The sequence below is a fragment of the Sinohyriopsis cumingii genome, chromosome 1 (genome assembly GCF_028554795.1).
Source record: "Sinohyriopsis cumingii isolate HCF-2022 chromosome 1, ASM2855479v2, whole genome shotgun sequence".
Classification (NCBI taxonomy): Eukaryota; Metazoa; Mollusca; class Bivalvia; order Unionida; family Unionidae; genus Sinohyriopsis; species Sinohyriopsis cumingii.
Window position 1 is genome coordinate 31,999,443 of NC_142961.1, and position 20,840 is coordinate 32,020,282.

The 20,840-nt window shown below is 35.2% G+C and overlaps 1 protein-coding gene across 1 annotated transcript in view; it reads right to left on the reverse strand.

Moving 5' to 3' along the window:
* LOC149806649 (nipped-B-like protein) overlaps positions 1-20,840 on the reverse strand; it is a 183,346-nt gene that overhangs the window by 42,964 nt on the left and 119,542 nt on the right. The window contains exons 33-40 of the mRNA XM_089956155.1: positions 18,817-18,870; positions 18,164-18,278; positions 15,645-15,772; positions 14,087-14,227; positions 8,661-8,754; positions 6,616-6,767; positions 4,700-4,790; positions 276-382 (exon numbers count right to left, since the gene is read on the reverse strand). Of these exons, the coding sequence (XP_089812281.1) occupies positions 276-382; positions 4,700-4,790; positions 6,616-6,767; positions 8,661-8,754; positions 14,087-14,227; positions 15,645-15,772; positions 18,164-18,278; positions 18,817-18,870 (882 nt within the window). The remainder of the gene's footprint in view (positions 1-275; positions 383-4,699; positions 4,791-6,615; positions 6,768-8,660; positions 8,755-14,086; positions 14,228-15,644; positions 15,773-18,163; positions 18,279-18,816; positions 18,871-20,840) is intronic.

The window sequence follows — 20,840 nt, forward strand, 5'->3', positions numbered from 1 at the left end:
GCAGTGAAGCTAAAAACTAGTGACATCTGACAGTGCCAAAGGAAGGTAATGGGCAAGAGTTACTGCTCTCTGTCTATTTGAAATTGACAGGATAAGATGATTTTCGTCTTTTAGTAGGGCTGGATTTGTGAGGAAGCAGGCTAATATTCCTAATGTAATGTGATTGGGGAATGTATTTGATGGAGAAATGCGTAGCATGCTTAACTCAAGCACAGGACATGATACTATCCCACATAATCCAAATAATACCAGCAAGAGACAGTTTTCACACTCACCTGTATCTTCAACTTTACAGGAACTTCTGGATCTGTAAGATATTTACTGTATATATCCTTCATCACTTTCCTCAACATGAAATCATAATGCCTTACAGCCATAAACCCTGAAAAGAGCACACAAGGTACATACTGGCTAACAAATCAAAACATACACACATGAACACAAAATCGTATTCAAGTTTACTATATTGTTTGTCTATAGTCATGTACATATTGCCAAAAAATACCAAAATTTTATAACCAATTACAGGTTTATTAAATAGCTTGTCTTCAATCACTTTGTTAAATGTCTGCAATATTATGCATTGACTGAGCTGTCTGGGGAACACGTGTTTAAAGTATTGTTGCCCTACACTTTCAGTACAGGGATTTGTCAAATTTTGTTAAAAATAGAATGGGATGGAGGACAAGGCTCTGTCACATGGGTTCATTCTTGGCACAACACAACCAATGTACTTACAAGACATCCAGGAACTCCCATTATAAACAGTCCTATCACAAAGGCCATATCTGCTTAATAACCACTTGACCTTCAGACAACACTGACTTTCTACTATCAAGTTTTACAATCAAAAAGTCATACTGTAGTATCATCAATTTTTGTGTGGTACCAATTTTCATTGCCCCGAACCATGAATTTAAATCCCCAACAAAAAATGATCCACATAGGATGATGCCCCCCCATCCCCGATTTTCTTACAGAATTTCATTATTAGAGATTAACATACTACTAGTATTTGATGAATCAAGGTCAATACTGCAATATGGTAATTAAATATTAGCTTTTACATGTGTTTGTTTTATTTTTTATTTTAACCTTTTGAAACAAGAATTATAAATAATTTTATATTGTTTCAATGCATATGTTCGATAAGGTGTCCGATAGCCGTAATTTTAAACTCATTGCCTTAAATTGATGTGAGGTAGTAAGGATAGAGAGAAAATAGAGAAAAAGCACAAGGTATTCAAACAATAGTAAAACTGAAAATGAAAGAAAAAATACAAAATAACAGTATATGAAAATTAAATTTAATACTTATTCAAATCGATCCTTCATTCAAGTACAACTGTTGTTGAAACATTTAAATCCTTCTGAAAACACATTTAATTTTATCCATGCATTTTTAATCCAAAAGAACAATAATCCTGTAAAATACTATAACTATTTCTTGAAACAATATTATTAATGAAACATTATGTATATACACTAATTACAGCAGATTATTAAAGCTCACACTTCACAGATTTTTGGACAAAGCCACTGTATCAACATAGTGTCAATCAAGTCTCATGGTACTCAGAAAATGCTTCTCAGGTAAATAATCCCCAAATTGCTGAATTAAACAAGTCCAACTTTCTCAAAACCACTAATAATTAGGTCCAATCTTCCACTTATTCTCGTGTGAGCTGCAATTATCCAGTCAGACTGGGTGGGGGGGGGTGTCTAAGTTGAATTTTACCATTCTTAAGCCACTGTATTAACGCTATAATCATCGGAAAGTACTGATGGTGCAACTTGGTGGACAGTGGTTTAAGTAAGAGATCATTCATATGTACTTTAATAACCGATTGGCCTAGTGTTTTTGGCTGTGTCATCTTCTTTTGATGTTGAGCACTCAAACGAAAACATGGCGAAAGTGATTAATCTTGACAGGTGTTTTATTTGTGCTCATAGAGATGGAAGTATTGTTTTAGTGTTTTTGGCTACGTCAGTTTCAACTGATGTTATTCACTTGGTCAAAAACTTTGTATAAGTATTGAACTTGCCAGGTCTTTAATTTGTGCTCATACAGGTGGTAGTATTGTTTTAAATGTTAAAGTGACCGCCATTTGCATCGGCATAGTTTTATTCTTTTATATTCTTTAATTTGGGTATTTGTTGGGGTTAAACCATAAAATTAAATACCTACTAATATGCAAATTTTGACAGGCAAAACCACAAATTTAAGTTCCATGAAAATGCCCTTTATTTATTATTACAAAACCACAAGAACTGACCCGAACGAAAATAAATGATATTACAGTATCTAATACTTAAAGTGCTTCATTATTCTTCTACTTGTACGAGTCATTTCTATGGAAATTAAAGCAGTATCCCATTACACAAATTTGAAAATTAGTGAACAGCATCACATAATATTGTGGCTTTCCAAAATGGTAAGGAAAATATTTGGAACAAAGCTCAAGAAAAACAAGGCAAATTCAGCCAGGTCCTCAAACATAAGGCAGAAATTGATTATGTAAACAAGATGGTGGTTTCCAGTGCACTATTCACTGCACACTTGAAATTTCAATGAACTGGCAACAAGGCTACCATGGCACATGCAAAATCTACACAGCAAACCCAGAATTAGCTACAGGATTGATAGACTTTTATAGAGCATGTACTCTTAATGTCCAAGTGATGCTACTAGATAGCCCTAAATCAGATCTATGTATAAAGTGTAACAAACTCAATAAAATATTATTGCAATCATCTGTCTTTGTTTACAATTTAGGAAACTGAATCTCATTTTCAAAAAGCCCATGCTGCTGAATGTAAATAATACTATTTTTAGACCACTACACATAGGTTTCCTGAACACAAAACTGTTTGGTCTGGGTGAAGTTGGGCCCATTGTTTTATGTAGTTAGACACAGCAAATGGCATGCTTGTAATCTTAGCTAAAAAGATAGGTTCTGACAAGGGATGTAGCTTTAAAAGTGTATACTAGTGTAATTAAAGTATCTTAGGAATGTTCCATAAAAACATACATGGGACCCAGGAAAGGCACTTTTAAAGCGGGGCACCCACTAAAAGATGCGATTAAGAATGTTCTTATCATTTTAATATGAACTCTGTGAAATCAAAGTACCCTGGCATATATTTTTTTAAAAACTGCCTTCCCTGGGTACCATGGGTACCATGTAAGTTTATATGGAACAGCCTTTATGATCTTGCACCTATTATGTGGCCTAATTAGTTTGCGACAGTTACTGTGAAAGGATATGTACAAATGTTGTGAAAGGATATGTACAAATGCAGGGACTGTCCTGGGCTTCGCCAATGTCGCAAATTGCGATTTTTTTTCCTTATTGGCGACAAAAATATCCCATCTGGCGATTTTTTTGGCGACATACTTTTTGGTTATTTAATTTGTACATACAATCATGGATTTGGACTGAATAAATTTAAAGCCAGAACGAAAGGAAGCCATAAACTTGACTAAGCAATGCATTGGAATCAATCTGTTACACAAACGATCCTTTGTTCTTATTGACAACCCTATCTTTACAGTGCATTTTTACATCATAATCTGCTTATGCTGACATCTGGGCTGAGTACTGTATGCTGCGATACAGTCAATCATGCTACCGCACTATACCTACAACTGACCCACTTCTGAAGACACGAATAAAACAGATACAATTAATTGTATGGCTAATCCTTCTGTTTTTTTTTTATACATATACCAATACAATAGTTTTGCTGAACCTTCATAGAAAACTGATAACCTTTGAAGTACCGACTACTGTGTATAAATACAAAGCAAATGGAAAAAATCTCAATCACAATTACATCTGTCGCCAGTGCAGCATTTTACTCATTGATCTTTTCCTTTTGTCATCAGTCCCGTGTTACGGCTGCAGAGACTTAAACTCCGCAACAAGAAATAGCAAAAAAAAAAAAAAAAACAGTTTTGCATAATTAATAATAATTATTTATTTCTCAAAATACAGGAGTGAAAGAATCCCTAAATTGGGTGTGAATTTACGCTTATATATACGGTCCAATATTGCCAGGTGTTGACTCGTGTAAGTTTCATTCGTGGGAATGGAGATCCTATTTTTCTTGTCGAGAAAATTTATACAGCATTCAGTGATCATTCTTGGGATTTAGGAAGCAATTCGCTACAAGCTTTGTGAAGCTATCCATAAGGGGGGGGGGGGCGCTGCTGAGAGACTACTGGTGTCACCTGCCAGCACTGAGGACTGTGAACGTGGATTCAGTAAGATGAACCTCATGAAAACTGACATCAGAAATAAGCTCTGCATCTCATCTCTCGAGAATTTAATGAGAATCAGCATGTACAGATGTGAAAAGTTAGACTTTGAAACTGCATTCAACAAGTGGGCAGCCCTAAAATCGCGACGGATCTTCATGTAACATTTTGTAACATTTTGTTAATGCTTGTTGTAATTAAAGTATTAACTAATCCATCTTTTGTAATTTTCATTGCCTGTTACATTAATAGACTAAATTAACACTTGGAAAAATGTACACTACTTTTTTTGGCGACACTTTTTGAAAATTGGCGACAAAATATTGAGGTTGGCGATTATTTTGGCGACAGCTTTTTAAAAGCCAGGACCATCCCTGCAAATGCCATGAAAGACACTATTGTGACTGTGTTGAACCGCTCTGACTGTGGTAAACTTACCTAACCCTGATAAAGCTTTGTACCTGACCTCTTCATCTTCATGATTTAAGAAATAAAGCATGACATCAAATACTCTGTCTCGCACACACATCTGAAAGATATAAAGATTTCCTGTCAAGATTTCCAGTTCATTATGTCACACTTCACATGATTATAGAATAAATAAAATGACATAATGCATTACCATTCAAAACAGAATTTTAAAAAATACACCATTAAATCACACAAAATTTAATAAATTAGAAAAGTAATTAAAACCCATGGCATAATCTCACAGAACCTATGTTGTCAAAGTCATACTCTATTTTTGGTTTACCTCATCATGTGGGGCACATAAATTATGTTGCTTAATATACCAGCAATCTGATTCAAATCAGATCTCGATAGCCTGTGTGTGTGATTTGGATTTTTAATGTAGCTTTAATAATTTAGCAGTCAAACTGCTACAGAGTATGCAGTGTGGCAGTTTATAGTGATGTCTAGCGCTGAGGTATGCCGCAGACATGGAGCATGATGTCCCACCCAGCTACATTATTCGGACTTCAGGCCGACCAGTCCTAACACTAACTTCTTAATGCTGAGTGCCTAGCAAGGCAGTTGTTAGTACCATTTTTTTACAAGTCTTTGGTATGACTCAGCAGAGGTTTGAACACACAACCTCTGCAAAGAGATCTGACAGATACTGAAAAAAGTTTACCTTCTAGTGACCTTTGGAATTTCCACTCCACTTATTTTTAATATCCTATCAGATAATGCTTTGAAAATTGTGTTAACACATTAACCCCTAGTGATGATTTTACGGAGCAGGAGGTAGTAGCCTACTGCCGAGCTCTGTAGCATCATGGTCATGCATGATACACTAAAGTGGGTGGTATTATAGCAAGGTAGACAGATGAAGCTCTACAATGATACCAAATAATCTGGAATATCTAGTTGTACTACAAAATACAGATTAAAAAAAACAAATTATTTGGACCCGACTTTTTTTAAACCCAAAATTCGCCTGTGGCCGGAATTCAATTTTGTGTCTGGATTTTATACTTTTTGGTCTCAAATCTAAGGCAAACTGGTATGAACTGCAAACAGACAGATAAGCCTTTGCAAAAAGTAGGATAAGATGGGCATTTGGAATAAAGAGTGGTCTCCATACAAAAATAATGGCTCCGTTTAGAATTTTTTTTTTTTTACCCTTCTGCTCATGTGCGAGTCAAATAGCCAATGACAAACGATGTTTCTAACACAACTAGGCAGTATGTTATTGAAAGATGACCGGCAAGTTGGTGTTTTCAAGTCTATTTAGAAATAGATAGTTTTCAAAATGTGTTTCCTACTCGATTTTCAGGTGAAAATGACAAAAAGCTCCAGGGGTTAATGTGTGAATGAGACTTACCGTAGTAACTATATGTTCAGAATTATGCGTGTCACTTTCAGAAATCTGAAAGTTGTGACTTTACTGGTGGGGGCCCTGAGTGGCCAAGTGGTCTAATGCGCTCTCTGTTACAGATCACTGCCCTCTCACCTCTCTTTGCATGGGTTCGAGTCTTGGATTCAGCCAATGTGGGTATGTGAGAAAGCTTGCCAGTAGCTTCTCATGGGTTGGTGGTTCCTTCCGGGTTCTTCCCCCATCATTAATACTGGCCGCCACGTATAGCCTACCATGGGCTGAAAAATGGTGTTAAACCCAACAACAACAACTTTATTGGTGGATCACAAGATCAGCAGAACATGACATCTTATTGGTGTCCATCAGATCCCCATCTGTGGAGATTTGATTTTAATCAGATTTAATATAATAGAAGCATTCCAACATTACCTTATACTGTAAATGGTGAAAAGAAAAAGTCTATCATAACAGTTGATAATGTATCCAAACCTTTGTCTAGAAAGTAGATTGTATGTCTGTCCAATACACTTACCTTTGCTTCCCCCATTTCCTTTGAATCAAAGTCAAAATGTTTGCACAGAAGCCCAACAGTATATAAGGACCTGAGTAAAGTGGGCTTTCTGGTCTTCAGCAAGGGACTATCTGGATTTTCTTTGTGATCTGCCATCATCTTAGCTAGCACACCTGTAAACACAAAGTAGAAAAAAAAAAAAAAAAAAAAAACTGAGAGCAGAGGTAACAATTTTTTTTTAAATATATAAAACAAGTCCATCTGCCCAGCCCAACTATTTTTATTTACTTAGCTACAGCATAGTGCCATACAGAGGGCTAGAATACCATGCTGAAATCTACTTATGTAAACGGCCAAAATGTTGCACAATGATTTCACTGTAAACACTTAGCACTGAATACGATGCTACATTATCAGTCTAGGCTTCCCTCACATACTGGTATATTTTTGGATAGGTATCATGTTTCATTTCACAACATGGCACAATCTCAAAAGGGATCGAGTAGTAGGTAAAATAAAATGCAATCATTTCTGTGCTTGAATGACAATCAGAAATAATGAATACTCCTCACTCTACAGTTTACCATGCGATCAAACTATTTTAGAAAAGCAATGTGGAAAATATGTTATGAAAGGATAAAGAAAATGAGGTAAGTGTGATCTTTGGGATTTAAACTAAAAGAAAAAGGAGAATTTTATCTGATATTACTGGAAATTTTAAAAAGATTACAACTAAGCTCTTTACCTTTAACTTTATAAAAGACCTGTTGCTAGGAAGAAAAAAAAATAATTCAAGAAATCATACAGTATGATGAAGAGGCAAAAGAATTTTGAATGCACTCTTATCATAGTATGTTCTCAAATGTTAAGTCAAGCCTCGATATATGGTACCAAGCTGTGTATTATATACTCATTTGTTTCTCCATTAACTTCACATTGTTAGAATCATGCAATATTTTCCATGCTTCATACTGACTGACACGTGTCGAAACATAATTTTTGTTTTTAGTGTTGTAATTTTAAATAATCTCCTAGATCACCAGTGATAGTGTTTGAATTCCACATGGAAAAAAATTGTTATTGCTGCTGACACATATTGTTGCAAAAACTTAGTTCCTCTTAAAGGGAGATAAAATGGAAATAGAAGGAGTTTTTGCTAACACTTCCAACATTGTGCAGTATCCTACACTTATGGAGCAGAAAAGTACTCATGATGCAATGACCAACTTTCAAGTCGATCTTAATACTGACCACAACATAAAGCTTTAAGATACATTTGGTTTCATTCCATGAAGTTAATCAAATGTTAGTGGAAACAGAATTTATGACATGAGAGCAAACTTCAAAGTTCTACAATCAAATGTAAACAAAAATAGGTGCAAACTGAACTTGTTGTAGATGTTCTTATTATAAAACCCCCATCATGAAGTCCATCAAAAGTTATTAAGATGAAATGAAATCTGTGATGGACTCGATGCAATACAAATAAAGCAGAGCATTAAAATTGATCTTCCAATCTGACAGGCAGATATGATCCACAAAAAATTTACAATCACAAGAGTACTTTAAAATGGTGTTTTGCATGTTTATACAGCATCAATGAACATAATTCAAAAATTGTGTGAGCATGATGCTGGATCCCAAAATACACAGACTTCTTTCTAACCCCAAGTTCAAGTCATCCATAATGCTTGGTACAGGTATGTGATGTGAATCTGATCTTATTGTGAGGAACCAGTTTTCTTGTTCCAGTCCCAGTAAATTTCAACCTCTGACCATTTAAACCAGAAACTGTAGATGAAGGAAAACTAAAGTTATTCTGTGGAAACTGTTTCCTTTCTTTGGTGAGTGACCTTTATCATTACCTGTTTGACCCAAAAAGTGATAGGATTCTTTCTTACCACATGTGCAAGCCATCCACAAAGTATGGTAACTGCAGAAAATTAAACCTTTTGTGCACAACCAGCAACATCTTATTATAATAAACTCTACTGTATTTTAGGTATATAAATACCTATTGATGATCTCTGTCCTTACATTAACATGAACAAAACTAAGAAACTTACCAAAAAATTTTTGGAAGCAATCTTTCACAAGTGCATAATTATGGCTGACATTATTTACAACAGATCCAAGGCAACTAACACAGCTTTGCAGCACCTGCAAAAGACAAATGCAAACAGTAAATCAGAAAATAGTCCTTTAGATCACTAAGGTTGCTAGCTGAACAAATGTTAAATCTGTAAGGGACTACAAGTTACAAATTATATCCAGATTCAGGACTGGATAATTTGGTAACTGCAAATTTGAGATCAAATGGCTTTATGTGGATATATTTTTACTAAAAAAACAACACTTTGTACATTTTACCTAGCCACATATTCAATGGGGCACACAATATGTTTTAAAAACTTAAAAAAAACCTTTTAATGCAATACAATGATCTGGCTTAAATTTGTTCATATCAGTATGGTTTTGAATTAACATTAAGCAGGATATCACCATCCATTTAGTGGTAAGAAATGGTTTCAAAGCTTGCATTTGGCAATCCTTGAGCAAACAGTTGTTCAAACCAACGTATCATCTTTGACCAACAGAAGCTCTTTTTCCCCCAATGCATTAAAATATTAACATATTATTCATAAAGTGCACGTACCGTGATCCCACCGTGTCTTACGGGATTGAAGTGGTTGCTAAGATCCTGCTTAGAACAGGGGTCTCGAAATCATTTGAATCACAAGGTGTCATAAGAGATAAAGGTGGGCCGTCAAAAATGCTCTCATGCGCATGAGCATGGTTCGAGTTTGAGATCCCTGGCTTAGAACATGAGAATTTTGTTGCAACCTACCACCATGACTGTTGCATCTTCATAATTTTTTGAGGTAAATCAATCTCAGAATGGATCTTACATTTCTTTTATTGGCATGATCATACTGGGAGAGAAAATGAACCTCAAAATAGTGAACAGCCCCAACATGTTCAAACTGCATTTCACCTATTCTCATTATCTATATTGTAATTTTTGTTCATGACTGTAAACTGTAGTGATCGTTTATAAACTAGATATATCGTTGCTCATTTTTTGTCCATGGGTATAGATTCTATTTTAAAGAGGTTGCATAGGATCTGTAGATAGGTGGTGTAAGTTTCTAATAGAAGGTCCCCAACCTTTTTAAAGATAAAATAAAAATTCTATCTTTGCTGAACTGCATTATGTTGGAATGTGGGAATCCTACAGAAATCAGTCTTTTTTTCTTGCAAACCTTTAATTCTAGAGAAATCAGAAAAATCATTTGTAAATCAAGATAGCAGTCAATATGCATATTATACAAAGAAACAATTCCTATCACAGTACAAAACAATAAAAAAATTGGAAAGTATCAGAATCATATCTTGTAAAGAAAAATGTGTGCACTGAATTAATCCATGCCACTAAAACCAAAAACTCATAAGATTTATCAAACAACCCAAACTCCTATCATTTAAAAAGTCTTATTTATGAAAGGGTTGATTAAAATTTTGACAAAAAGACTATGCAAAATTATATACAATTGAATAAACAAGGATTAAGTTTCCTGTAGAATCAAGACGTCTGCATGTAATGCAATAAACCAGTCCCCAACCTGTGCTAATACTCACAGGAGCTTGTGTTATTTCTTAATAATATAATGCAAGGGACGACAACCTCCCATTTCTCCTGCAACCTTTTTAAGAATTGAAACCTTCAAGCTATTTATAACAGTGTAAATGTTTAGCACCAAAGTTCAGCTCAGAAATTTGACATTTTATACTACAAATTTGACTTATAATGAATGACAGTCTGTTTTCTAATCAGGGTTTCCTCCGAAAATTTCCACACCATTTTTAATATTTGGGCATTTATGTTGAGGTGCACAGGGACTTGTATCTTTGTTTACAGTTTACCTGTATGAGCGACAGGTAAATTGTAAGCAATGATATGAGCCCCCTGTGTTGGGGTGTGGGGCTACAGGCAACTGTCCATACAAAAATCGAAATCTGACACCACTATGGGCAAATGACATATGGTAGCCACTTAACAGTGAGTCTAGCAAACTTAATGTTACATTGAGTCATATCTGAATGAAATTGCTAGGAAAATGATTTTCTCAGAAATTGTAAGTATTATAATCATTGTGTCTTTAATCGAATGACAGACTAGACGAGACTACAACATCTATGAAACCCTGATCTTGTACTCGACATATGATACTACTGTGTTGGCTTACTGTGAGGCAAGACTGGTTTTTCATACCTTTCATGTATGAAAATATACCAATATCGAGCTGTCTGTCATATATCTAGTCTACTAAATGAATCCAATCCACTAAGCATCTGGACTGACTATACAAATCTGTTTATGGCAAGCATCCAAATGATCTGTCCTGCAACCTCCGAATATTCTGGTCAAAACTCAATAAATTTAACTAAGTTCAATTACGACTCAATTACTGTTTCTGTTGTCAAGTGGTGGCAGTAAATTCATGTTTTTTTCCGGACTTTCATCAATACTTGCAAAATTCAAGGACTTTTCAAGTTCTGGAAATTTTTGTTCATTTTCCCTCACATTTTCCCCATTTAATGGTAGCGTAGGAACCCTGTGAGTAATAAAACCTGTGTGCAGGTTTGGTGTTATTTCCCACTGGATATGCTGGTTAGGTGGTGCTTAGAAGAACTAAGCTATTTCCCACTGGATGGGTCAGTCAGGTGGCCTCTTTAATGACGTGGGGTATTTGCTAAATATCACATAGTGAGCAGGGAGAAAATTGCTTTTTTGGACTCAATGCCTTAATATAAGCAGGTTGAGCTGGACAATTATTTTGTCATTTCTTTTCCTGTGTTCTTGTTGCAGACATGATTTTGGTCTTCCATAAAAAAAAAGCTGAAAATTTTTTAAGGGGGATTTGGGGGTCCTCCCCCAATACGGTCTCGAGGAGGCAGTGCCCCTGTTCCAGGCCAAAAATGATGAAGGCCCCTGACCAAAAATGCATTTTACACTCATAAAAAACTGCTCCTGGTGCAATTTATGATCATAAAATAAACCAAAATAATCATCTGAAAAACTAATAAACTTACCAAAAATGTTTAACGTGACTTCAATAATTTCACAATATTTATAGTCACATGAATTTATTCTCCAAGTAGAAGTTATTTCATGTGCATGTCAGTGGTCACATCGTAATTAAGTCACAATAATTTGTCAATTTTTGAAGCAAATATATTATACTTCTCTCTTTTCATAACAAATCTGTAAAATAATCACCCAAGAACATCAACTATATACAAATAATCCCATACATTCAGTTGTCTTTTTCTCCAATGAACATAACCTGTTGATATGCCAGATGAGCTCTTTTTGCAGCTTTGGCAAAGATTTCTTTGGTCTTCCTTTTTGTCATCACTGACTTGTTTAGCTCAATGTGCAATTGTTTCTTGTCCTTTTCAGTGACAGCCTTTTTCTTTTCAAGCTGGTGCTTGGCGACATGCAGTGTGCATATTCTGACAGAGAGCTACATCTGTTCTCTCATGCAAGAAATCTTTCTTCTTATAGTAATTAATTGCACTTTTTCCAGATGCCTTCTGAGCTTCAATTTTTCCGTATGCAGCTTCTTTTGTAGGTGTTGTTCCAAATTCTTCCAACAATGATTACCATAATTCACAGCTTTATTGCAGAGGTGACAAAATGCCAGTCCTCTAGTGTTCATTTTCCTTATAAACTGACCAACTAAATTTTTGTCAACTTTTCACTCCAGCGACATGCAGTATGCATATTCTGACATCTGTTCTCTCATACAAGAAATCTTTCTTCTTATAGCAATTAACTGCACTTTTTCCTGATGCCTTCTGAGCCTCAATTTTTCCATATGCAGCTTCTTTTGTATGTGCCATTCCAAACTCTTCCAACTGCGATTACCGTAGAGCAGAGGTCACAAAATGCCAGTCCTCTAGCGTTCAGTTTTCTTATAAACTGACCAACAAAATTTTTGTCAACTTTTCGCTCCAGCCATTCCCATTTCCATACATTTGTTTAAAAACCTTTATTTAAACATTTTGTGTCATACTCTCTCTCTCAACAACTCGGGACGCCATGTTTTGCAAGCATGTTTCTTCTTTCCATTCCCATCAGTTTCCATTACACGAAGAATCATTGGATAAATTTAAACCTTTGACCAATCAGAATACTCTTTACAAGAGTTATGTGCTAATATATTGAACAAATAATTTACAAGGGTTCTTGCGGAATGGGACTGAACAGACTGGATCAGAGACGTTGTAAAAAATGGTCTATATGAAGAAATATCTGATTCAAGTCAGGAGAAAAATGGAATTTTGTTTTAAAACGCAGAAAAATCATGTCTGAAGAAAACGTGTGTGAGTGTAAATGTGTCATCCTATGTGGCTCATTTTCATTGGGGATTTAAATTCGTGGTTCAAGGCAACAACGAAAGCTACGAAAATTGGTCCCCCGCAAACACTGATGACACCGAGTTCTGCGATTATTGTCAAAGGAGTTCTGGACAATGTGATTTTGATATATCAGGACAGCTGTCAGACCAGTACATGCAAGGATCTGAAATTCATTTGGAATATTCAATTCTTTTGGACCTGTGTAAACACTTTTGGATTTAATTCATAATACTGTAAGTTCCTCTCAAATGTCATTTTATAACTCTAGATTAAGTTATTTGTTAAGTTTTACAAAACCTGTTGATTTTGCTTCTTTCTAGTATTCAGTTTATGACCAGTGAGTCAGAACACTCTATATAATTTCATCTGATCCGAAAATTGGAATCTGATGCAAGTGAACTTAATGGTGTATATCTGTGGTTAAAAACAGGAATGATTCAGCACAAGTCAGAATGGTTGGCATCTCTGGGAACAGTATTTCTTTCTTTAAACTGTTTTATGTTCATGAAATTGAGGTATGACGATGAAGCATCTGTTTGGATCAAAATCATTTTTACTCTTCAAGTTTTAAAGACCAATAATTCTTTAATCTGGCCTATTGCAACAATCTTTAAAAAAAACTAATAAAAAAACTAATGTACATTTTTTAAACTTAAAAATCAGGTAGCATCACAAAGATGTATACATTTTTTCTATTCCTTAATTGTACATACCAACCATTATACAATCCTTATACTACAAGTAAACTTCATACGTCTCCATGGTCATATAAATAGTTTTGTTATAATGAACGCTAGGTCCAGCGGGCTGCCTATTTATGTATTATAATCTGATGAGACAGACTAAATCTTCCATCCTTACACTTTACATTCATAATCATATTTCTCATATTTGCTCAAAGCAAACAGAGTTTTACACAGACAAATAAAGGGATAAAGCTGATATTTTCCTGCTGCTCAAATTGTGTGCAAAGATAAAAGAAATAAAGTTTTAGCACAGAAAGCTTTTAAGGTTTTAAAGTTTTAATACAATACCTGGTAAATATGATACAATTCTCATTCCTTACCATCATGCCATGTTTAAGGATGAGTTTCATCATGTCCTCCTCCAACTGGGCAAGAAATGATTCACTTGGGTGATCCATAAGTGGCACAACCAGCTCCAGAATCTTGGCTACATAATGGAGTATCCAAAACTCTCCCGAGGACTGTATAAGGAAATACATACTATTAAAATATATGCGCAGTAGAACCTCATTCACTCTCTTATTCATGGGATCTTCAATATATATGAAAACTACAGATATGGTCTGGGTCCATACATATGTTTAGGAGTACATAAAATAGAAAAGTACATATCTCAAAGTATTAGAATGCCTTCCAAAGATCTAAACTACAGAAACCTAATTATGCCTACTACTGGATTTGATGATATAGTAACATAAAATATAGTAAAATATTATAACAATTTAAAAAAGTACACATTGAAATGTGTCCAGACGAAGTGGATGCTCATCAGTATGATGGTACTGAATGAAAATGTGCTAAATCGATCAAAGGATAAAACTCCATTAAATTCTGTTGGAAAAGCATGCAAATTTAGCTTGACTTGGGTCTTACTAATGTATATCCTCATATCAAATCTTTCAAAAGTTCCTGAGAAACAAAACTGGTGCAAAGACAGAGAAAGATATGATGAAACAGACAGTGTTTACATTAGATACACCATTCATTGATAAGGTACAAGCATAATTAAATGGAGACCCTTGAAGGGACTGAAACTCTAATGGGCAAAAGAGCATTCCTGGAACTGAAGATAAGACCTATCTTTTAATTCAGGACAAGCAGCAATAGCAAGATTTTCCTGATGGCTTTTGTGGTGGCCGTATTTGACACTGGATATACTGACCAATGGGTTTCAATGGTTGGGGCCACTGGTCAAAATATGCGGTCTCTGAATCTATTAGTTTCTTTATTAACATCAGTGTAAGTTCATCCATTGAGTTTTATCAAGGAACTTACTTCAGAATAAACGTTTTTCTGCAAAACCCACTTTTCTTATAATAACCACATCCTTTAACATTTTAATCCCTAAATCAAAAGGATGCTTCAAAACCTTAAGTGCAAGCCTGTCACAAACTTTGGTCAAGGTACATGGAACTGAAATGTTTGTGCAGAAATCTGTTTTATCCAGTGAACTGTAGAGATCAAAATCAATAGCTTCTTCAAAAGCCATCTGCAAAAAGTCAAGGTCTGTGACATAGAACTAAAGTTACTACACGAAAATTTTTGGTTTTTGTCACAATGATCCTGACATGTAGCCTTGTGACTGAAAAAAAATTCTGCTTCTTCCTTACCCTGAGTACTTGCAATACTCCAAGTCTTTGATATAGAACTCATGTAATTGTGCAGAAACTAAGTTTTTTTTCCTTTCCTTTAGTCAAAGTGACCTTGACCTTAGACACCAAGTGCAAGCCATCCATAAAGTATGGTAATGGTAGATGGTGGAGAACTCAAGCTATTTTACGGAAATGAAAAACTAAGCAGACAGATGGATGGCCACCTTACATTCAGACTTATGACAGGTGTATAAAAAATGCAACGGATATTGCCAAGATCACTTACACTACACTTGATATCAAGGTAAGGTTGCAAGGTTGTGGCGTGTTGAACCATCAGATCAGGTTTGATCTTGCTAAAGAGGTAAAGAGTGGACAGGCAGGCTGTTAACCGTTGGTGGCCAGCTTTCCCTTCTGTAAAAATAAACATTTTCATATGTTTAGTGAAAAAAATATGCCTAAAATTTATCACCGTTTAAAGCTTGGATACCAATACCTTCCTGTGATTTCAGAATGTCCAAAACCCTCTTCCAGAATGGAATTTGAGAAAACTGGGCTTTAAGTGCTCTATTTGTTATAGAAGACTTTCTGTATTGTTCATATTATGGATTTTACATTTAATCATATATGGTACCCAGTGAAGGGAAACTTACTCAGAGTTCATTCTAAATTGCATCTTTGGATGACCGCGCCAAATTTAAATTGCTCCCCTTGGCCCCAAGTGTATTTTACTGAACAAAACTTAATTTTGTAGCAACACGTTATTTTTGCAAAACTTGTAACTAATCTACTCAAAGAATACCCGTTTTATCAAATGCAATGCCACAATTCATGGTTTGCATGATTTATTAAATAACAGCGACTTGATTTCCGACAAGTGTTTTATCTTCTAAAAATGTTTGAAGAGATTACAAATATCAATGTCAAATTTATTATCACTGATGTGTTAAGTTTGTGAAATTGGTTGCAAAAAATTAAAACATCCAAAGAAACTAGACAGAGATAAATTATTTTAAAAATAAAACAATAGCTTTGCAAAAAAAGTTTTGTTGATATGAATAATACCATGCAAGTTCAGAACTCATTCCGAAAAGGATAAGCAGATCACTCTTCATGCAGCATATTAAACATGGCAACAAATACACTATCATTAAATGCCATGTCAGACTTGCCAAACCTAACAAGACCTTCTCAGTAAGTTAATAAATATTTTTTTTTCTCATTAAATAAGACTAGTTTTCAGCAAGGTGGAACAAAATATGTACTGCTACTATTGAGTTGTAAAACATGCATTCAAAAGGTTCAGAAATGCAAGTCAAGACTGATGCAACAATGGTAACATTATGTTTAACTAAAATGTTTGTAAAGTACACTTAGACCAAAATTACCTCCAGCAGTTTCACAAACTGCTGTTATCAAACCCTAAGGAGCTTCATGGTTTCTATGCTCTCTCTACCTAATGTAGTCCTTGATTTTTTATTCTTCAATTTCACAGGCTTATGACAATCATCTCTTCCGTCATAAGACATACTCATATCAACACAAGATGTCCAAAAAATTTAAACTCTTGCCACTCCCTGCTTTTTTCTGCCAATAATTTGAATATTCTTAATATTCCTTTTTATTCTTCTGTACTTTTTAAAACTTTCTGAAAGGCTTATTGTCACTTTGGTCTTGAACATGTATAACTTGCTGGACTTCATCTTTTGAAAATTCTATAAGCAACAGTTTGATCATACAAATATTTGCATGAAAATATGTGCAGTTTAAAATGTCTGAGGTTTTCCAACTAACTCCACAAATCTAATACAAAAGCTAGATCCAAATCAAACAAAGATAAGCCAGTATCCGGATTGTAAAGCAACAATCATATTTCAATAATTTTTGTTTAATTCCTTGGGTCCATATTTTAAGGGCCATTTTCATTAAGATTGCTGGTCAAATCTTACGGGTTGGCAGGTCTGCCATGTTAGTGGAATCCACATTAAATGTGGATAAAGATATACATACAGAGACAATGTCTGTCAACTTAAGTCAGACATAATCTTCCATTTATCGCAGACAATTTTTTCTGATTTAATCCAAATCAAGTTCCCTGATCCAGAAATTGCACAAAGGTTCTCATACAAATGAACGAAAACTATTCACACAGATATCCAAATTTGGATTGTCACTGGAATAAATAAAAAAGTCAAAGGCATTCCACAATGAAACATGCATCATTTGCATAGAAATTCGTCCTTTGGAAGAAAAATTCCTGACATTTTAGAAATCCCCCATTTGTCCCAAGCTGATTCCTCTGTTTTGTCACATGTCTGCTCAACAAGTCTTTCTATCACAAATGCAACCCACTTACAAATGTTTTTAAACATATCTGGTATGAAAGTCAAGTCACCCCAATGTGAAGATTTCTGAATAAAAATTTTGTTACAGTATTGTGCAGTTGAAATTTAGACCAGTTCCAAAAGAAAGAAAATAAATACCTCAAGTTATTTTATTGACGATAACAAAAATGAACAGTAACATTGATCACAAAATTTCTTGTAAAATTTTCTGCCGAGTTGTAGTAAATTATAGCAGTATTCAAAATTTCAGACTGACACAGTAAGTAATAATAGGATTAGAGGTATTCCAAATGATGATGTCTGATATTTGTTGTTGTAACATCCAACTGGGTAACAAATGAGAAGTGAAGACCACTGGAATTGTACAATATTATGCACAGACATATACATACTGAACAGCAGCCTGGTTAGACCTTAAGGACCATCCAAAATAGTTTATAAAGCTCTTTAAAGACCTCACCTTCGCCACTTTTCTCTTCAAGTCGTAAAACATTCTCAACAAGACAGTCCACAATCTGTCTGCATGCAGTCAGGGCTGACTTGTTAAAATTTCCATGTTCATCTTTCTTCAACAACTGAAAAAATTTCAAGTATAGACTTGTGAGGGAATTGCATCTTTAATCATTCAGGTAAAAACTGACTGAGCAAGCATTAGTTGAGCTGTGTGTAAATAGAAAGAAATACTGGTGTCCAAAATTCACAATCAACAAAACAAAACTGGATAAGGCCTTTGCAATTCTGAACAATTAGCTGGGGTACTACAGAAGCTTGATGATTAAGAAGCAAATGGTACTGGTCCAGTACCACCTTTTGAATATTTAAAATTAAAATACAAATTGACGAGGAAACAGATCGACAATTCCAACCTCACTGACTTATCTCTTTCACTTTTCATATCAATTAACCTAAATGCAATGCCTGACCAGATATGTGAGTCCAAGTCTAAGTATTTCTCTTCCACATTAGTGAAGAGATGTAAAAAAATTGAAGCTGTCTACATTTTATTTGTAATGGATAAATACAAATCAAGTACAGTAAGTACATGTCATTCAACAACCGAGTCAATATACTTTAATGGAATATTTATGGGGAAGATTAGGAATATGCACTCACATTTTCCAGTAACTGTTCTATGAATTCATAACCCGTATCTTTGCTTGCTGATACCTACAATGGAAAAGAGTTTAAAATACATTGACATACCCATCCACATCAATGTTACTGCCCCATGAAAATATGTCATGAGACACAAGCATTCAAGTAAAATAGCTCTACACAAGTTGCAGTTACAGATGATGTCATCACTGCACACGCAACTGTAAAAAAAATATCTAACCAAAATCACTGTGCATGAAAAGAAAAGCTTTGTTACATACTTTGACCTGGTGAAGTAGTACTATCGATATACAAATTAAAAATGAAGTTTAGTTTAAAAGAAAACATAAACAAGCTTCACCTGCCATGTGTTTGTAAATTGCATCTTTAAAACCTCATTCTCTTGTCGGATACCTTACCTTTTGAATCCAAAATCACTGTTGTCCTTGTCTTGTAAGTAAACCATTAACAAATTTGGTCAATATGAAAGATAACACAGACATTTTGCAGAAACCTTTTTTCCCTTTGCTATTTTTTGGAAATAGGTTGACCCAAGCCTGGTAAAAAAATGGAATCAGGCTCCCACAAGGTGGCAGAAGTCAGGAGGAGGAGAAAATGTGCTTTTCCTCTCCCTTGCTGGTGAAAGTCTGTGGCAAACTGCATATTGTTGTTGTTGAGGGTTTACCGCCATTTTTCAGCACACGATAGGCTATACATGGCGGCCAGTATTAATGGTGGAGGAAGAACCAGGAAAAATCCCAGAAAGAATCACCGACCCACGAGAAGCTACTGGCAAGCTTTCTCACATACCCATACTGGCTGAATCCAAGACTCAAACCCACGCAGAGAGAGGTGAGATGGCAGTGATCCTTAACTGAGAGCACTTTAGACCACTCGGCCACTCAGGGCCCCGGCAAACTGCATATAATTTGTCTGATTACAAAGTTCTGCCTCTGCTGAATGCCACCCATAGTCTCCTTGCTGATGATAGTCTTTTCTCTGATACGTTTCCTGATGGAATCAGTATAGACAGGAGCTTGCATTGAAAGATAAAGGGGCAACTTTTGTGCCACCTGCTTTCCCACCTCCTCAATTTGACCCCTGAAAAGAAGGGGAGAACCAAAAGGGAAGGAGTGCAGGGTTGCCGCATGATGTGATTTTATAAGAATGCTGGAGTGTGTCTCTTCTAATCAAATCAATATTACAAGAGGTTATAAGGACATTCACCATCATGCAGTGAGCAGCCTTATTAACTACCTTGGTGATATGGACATGGTCACTTCTAGCCTTTTCAGCTGGACAAAAAGATCGCCACAAATGCAAGATTCAAAAGGGAGGAACTTGACATAACATTCTTAATTCTGAAGTGGTGTAAAACGCATGTCCATTTTACACTATAGAGAAGCAGACATACCAAAGGTCAAAAATATCCTTGTCTAGACTTGGTACATCTTGATAATACATTTTCAGTATGTGATCTGTACCAGTAGGGTGAGAAGGTTGCAGGCAAATGACTCAATGAAATTAAGTGCAAATTTAAATGGATTATTCTAGGTTGTCAGCATGAAGTGAAATTTGAAACTGGGATACTGGTGGCCAACATGCAAGTATAAAGATGAGTTACCCTGTAAGAGTTACTTCCCTTCACCTATGTATGTAGCTGGCAAGACCATTTTTTTCTTTCATTAACCCAAAATCAACAGACATCTTCCTAGTCTCAAATAGTTATCTACAAAATTTAGTAAAAGCATATGATACAGGACGTAAGTGTTTGGTGGATATTATTCTTTTTGTCCATGTGACCATGATCTTTTGGCCCCCGGATGAGTAGGTGCCTTTAACTTGCCGAGTTTGGTACTGCAGATGACAGACAACCAAGCTATTGTGTTGAAACAAAATAAGGAACAAATGTACATAAACATTCTACTGAATTCTTTTCACATCACTTTTGAATAGTTTCATGAATCTGCCTCAATGAAGATAGGAGAAATAGCAGTAAAAATTTACTCTGACAATGAAATTCAATATCTAACAAGACATTT